This window comes from Mustela erminea, chromosome 15 (assembly GCF_009829155.1).
Source record: "Mustela erminea isolate mMusErm1 chromosome 15, mMusErm1.Pri, whole genome shotgun sequence".
NCBI classification, from domain to species: domain Eukaryota; kingdom Metazoa; phylum Chordata; class Mammalia; order Carnivora; family Mustelidae; genus Mustela; species Mustela erminea.
The window spans coordinates 24106879-24111373 of NC_045628.1; the positions used below are offsets into that span (position 1 = coordinate 24106879).

Below are 4495 nucleotides of genomic sequence, written 5' to 3' on the forward strand. Positions count from 1 at the left end.
TAAATGTCATATGCAATTGGCATACTCTTGCCTAAGATAAATCTCTAACCTTTTTTGTAAATTCTAAACCATGTTGTCTTCACAGGCACAGAGGGAAGAATGATCTTCAAAATTATTTTTAGAACAGAGAATGCCAGATTAGATAAATCACCAGTGTTATTCCAAATGATATAGTCTATATTCCCAAGTAACAAGGTAATAGGTAAAGTTCTCATGTTCTCGCTAAGGAAAATGAGAAATAGCTAAATATATAGTATAATGTGTTTATTATTCTGGAAGGATGAATCAAAATATTAATGGGAAACAATTCACATAAAATTTTTTATGATTATTTTACACTCTCGAGGTTGTATTTTATTCATAATATGTTTTGAAATATTTTATATTGCAATTCATCACATGGTGCTAAATTAATTATGTAGCTGTGTTTTTAAGAATTTCATTCACAGTGAGCTGTGATACTATAATACTATATGAAGCATATAAATATAATGAAAGTTTTATGTCACTAAACTTCTGTGTTTAATTTTTTTGTAAAATTTAAACTGTAAATTTGTATTGCCCATATATAACAGTACCACTGTATCTTTATCAATATACTTTACAGAAAAATTATGGAACTTTTACAAAAATTATAACTAGTTGGGTTTTTAAAAATTACTTTATGGAGGGCCTACCGTGGGAGCGCGAGGGACGCCACGAATTCCGTTTGGAGGCATCTTTGAGCTCGCCGAGTAGACACCATGAGCAAAGCTCACCCTCCGGAGCTGAAAAAATTTATGGACAAGAAATTATCATTGAAATTAAATGGTGGCATACATGTTCAAGGAATATTGCGGGGGCTCGATCCATTTATGAATCTTGTGATAGATGAATGTGTGGAGATGGCAACTAGTGGGCAACAAAACAATATTGGAATGGTGGTAATACGAGGAAATAGTATCATCATGTTAGAAGCCTTAGAACGAGTATGAACAATGGATGTGTTCATCAGAAGAATCAACTGCTTCCACATGTCCCCTCTCCATAGTACCTGTTTTACTACAATATAAAAATCAGATCGTGTGCATTTCCATATTGAGCTTTTTTGTTAAATAAACTTTTATAATAGCCAAAAAAAATTACTTTATGGATTCAAAAAGCATAACCCATTCAGAGTAAAATAACTATAACAGTAAAATACTTCATTTACATATAAATACAGGCAAAGAGAGAATCACATATGAAACAGGCTTATAAAAGTATCATGTTATCTTATCACCCAGAGATATATAGTGTTTAAGTATTGTATAATTCTATGTATATTAAAATGCAATAATTACTATAAATGTATGTGTATAAAAAATTACAGCATACTTTATTTTTTCTCATTGGACAGTATATCCTGGAGTTTTTTTCTTGTTAGTATCTCTAGAACTGTCTCAATATGTTTTTCATTTTTTTTGAGAGAGAGAGGGAGAGGGAGGAGGGGGTGGGGCAAAGGGTGATGTAGAAAGAGAATTTTAAGTAGGCTCCATGCCCCGTGCCTACTCGGGGCCCCACATGGGGCTTGATCTGACCACCCTGAGATCATGATCTGAGCCTAAATCAAGAGTCATATGCTTTAACCCACTGAGCCATCCAGGCATTCCAGAACTGTTTCAGTTTGTTTTTTGTTTTCTGTTTTTTGGTTGTTTTTTTTTTTTTTTTTTTTTACTAGTCCTATACAATTCTATTATATCATTGCACCATCATTTATTAAATAAGAGAGTGCATATAATTAATATTATTATCCTGATACATAAAATGGAAAGATGGGCAAAGGGTAGTGAAAGTTAGCACCAAGTAACTACACTTACTGATGGCAAGTATGGTGGGTTTGTTGTTCAATCTGTAGTGCGCATGGTCATCAAAGAAGCAAAAAGGGGGAGGCAAAACCATCATTTTATTTTTCTTTCATTGGCTAAAATATAGCTGTCAGACATAAAACTTTCCACAATGGGCACTTTGGGTTCAGATAGTTTAAACTCTATATTGTCAATAAACAGAAGTACTTTTTTCTTGTCAAGAGGAAAAATAGAGAGGAAAGGAGGTGACAAATAAAAGAGTAAGAAAGAAGATAAATAGTTTTGCTTACTTCAAGGATTGAACTTTTAAAGTCCTAAGGACGCAGAATATATCACATTGATATTTTTGATAGTTTTCTCAGAATCTTCTAACACACTTTTTCTTCTCTATTTTCCCCCAAACAGCCATGATTTCTTTCTAATTCAGTCCCATTGTCAGCATCTCCATCAATTTGGTTCTTCCATTTTTCCTCTGATTCCACAAAGAACACTGAAAGTCCCTTTTAGACTATAAGTAATATTTCAGAGTGCTAAGTATTTCCCAATGATTTTTCTTGTTTACATGAAAAAGTAGAAAATGGTACCATCAAATAAAAAGCTGCAATTTTCTTGCTAAATTCTTTACTGGAGATGTAGAGTTACATCTTTCAATTGCACATTTAATCAATAGTTATACTGGTTTGGTAGATAAAGTATTGAAATTTTGAGTGGATTTATATACTGAAATTTCTGCCCATTCATTCTTTAATGGAAAGCATCCAACTGGCTTATATATTAGGTCCCTAGCAAGCACAATGCTGATGCCTACTCTACCTTCCTGAAAATAGCTGATGGAAAAAAATGGATGGGCCCCTGACCTAAGCTGGCCAATCAGATTCTGCTTTCAGTAACCTGGAGATTGGGTAGATGAATAGTAGTTGGTGTCTATATGTAATTTCATTTTTATTGGCTTTTAGCAAATTGACCCCTGCCTCCAAAGAAAATTGCCTTATAATTAATCACAATTTTAGTTAGTCCAAAATGGGGAGAAACAACTAAACAAAAGAAAAATAGGAATGAAAAGACAAACCATTGTCAAAACCAACACAGTTCAGAGCTTTTTGACATCTGATTTAAAGCAAGATGAAGACCCCATGTCATATTCTACATGTGCTACACACACATACACACACACACACAAACACACAGAATTTATCTCCAATTACTTTCTCACTGGTGGACTTAAAAAATCCTGGGCCAGGGAGATTATCCAAAGGAAAATGAGAAATATACTGTAACGGGCAGAATGGCAGTCTAAGGGACCCAAAGAGATAGGCTGATACTTGATGTTATCATGCATATCATTTTCCACCTAAAACAGGAAATATTACATGTTTTAGATCATTGATCAATCTATAATATGACATTTATTTCTCAGTACATTCTCAGTTCTAAATAGAAGCTACATTTTATTTATTTATTTGTTAAAATACTATTTTTACATAATTTCTACACCCAACATGGGACTCAAACTCACAATCTGGAGATCAAAAGTCTCTTGCTCTTCCCACTGAGCTAGCCAGGCATCCCTTTAATATATTTCAATGATTATATTGGGATTATTCGAAATGTCCATATTCTGCAGAATAAAAATGTCACACTTGTAGTAAAATGAGAATACACTAATGAAAATATGGAAGTCATCTTAATGTCATGGACTCAAGAGGGCTTCATGCCATGACCATGAATGCAATAGTTTGATCAGATTTTAAGCTGCTTTCCAAAAATGGAGGGGATATTCTTGACATTTTACTTAAAATGGTTGTATTTTGATAAAATATTTTATTATTGGAATTAGATATTTGGGAGAAAATATCTGTGCACTGACTAATCAAGGGAAATAATATCATGAAAATGTTTTTTTTTTTTATCACTAGGTTCTGATTTTTGGGGTACTGTTTCTCCATATAGTGGGGTGTTTCCTCACCAGCAATATTTGTACTGTGTGACTATTCTTTAATGACTGAGTGACTAAATAGTCTTTGGAAGTACACTTGAACTAATCACAAGACTATTAAATTTGAGAATTTGAGATGGGATTGTCAGAGAGCAAATTGGGCTCAGTAAATGTTAGGAAGTTTAATATACATGCATTATAGGTGAAGGTATTCTCCCGAATAGAAATGGAAACGGAGGAAAAAGTAGTCCAAAGGAGAGATGATCTTAAGCAAATGAGTCAAATTTTAATGAAAGTGCTTATGTGTACATACACACTATACCTGCATGCTCTTTGTAGCTCTATAATTCTTGGTCCTGATTTCCTTCAGATTTCTTGTTCTACTTGTTCTCATGCATTCTATTATAAAACAAAAATCACAGCAAATGATACATTTTATTTAACTTTTTCTCTAAAACTACTTTATATTATTTTCTTATTTAATCATTTGGCAGGAAACATACAACTTCTTTATAACACTTTTACTGAGAAAATGCACCATAGTCCTGAGAGCATCCACCAAGAAGATCGGGGGAAACATCAGCATAAATCAGATTGTTTCTTTTTGTCAGTTCAACAGTCCCATACTCTTTTACTGAGCAATAATATAAATCAAAGCCAGACGTGGAGGCACTATGATTTCATAAATGAATAAGCCATATTGCTCACCCCAAATCAGCTGGTTAAGAATGAT

At 33.3% G+C, this 4495-nt stretch overlaps 1 protein-coding gene across 1 annotated transcript; it reads left to right on the forward strand.

The window, feature by feature from the left end:
- The first annotated feature begins 681 nt into the window (after nucleotides 1-681).
- On the forward strand, nucleotides 682-1108 carry LOC116574463 (small nuclear ribonucleoprotein G-like). The gene has a single exon (XM_032315219.1). The coding sequence runs from the start codon at nucleotides 744-746 to the stop codon at nucleotides 972-974; it is 231 nt and encodes a 76-aa protein (XP_032171110.1). The 5' UTR covers nucleotides 682-743; the 3' UTR covers nucleotides 975-1108.
- The last annotated feature ends 3387 nt before the right edge of the window (nucleotides 1109-4495 follow it).

What these genes read in the sequence shown, in the direction of transcription:
- LOC116574463 (XM_032315219.1), top strand. Translation starts at nt 744, where the DNA reads ATGAGCAAAGCTCACCCTCCGGAGCTGAAAAAATTTATGGACAAGAAA.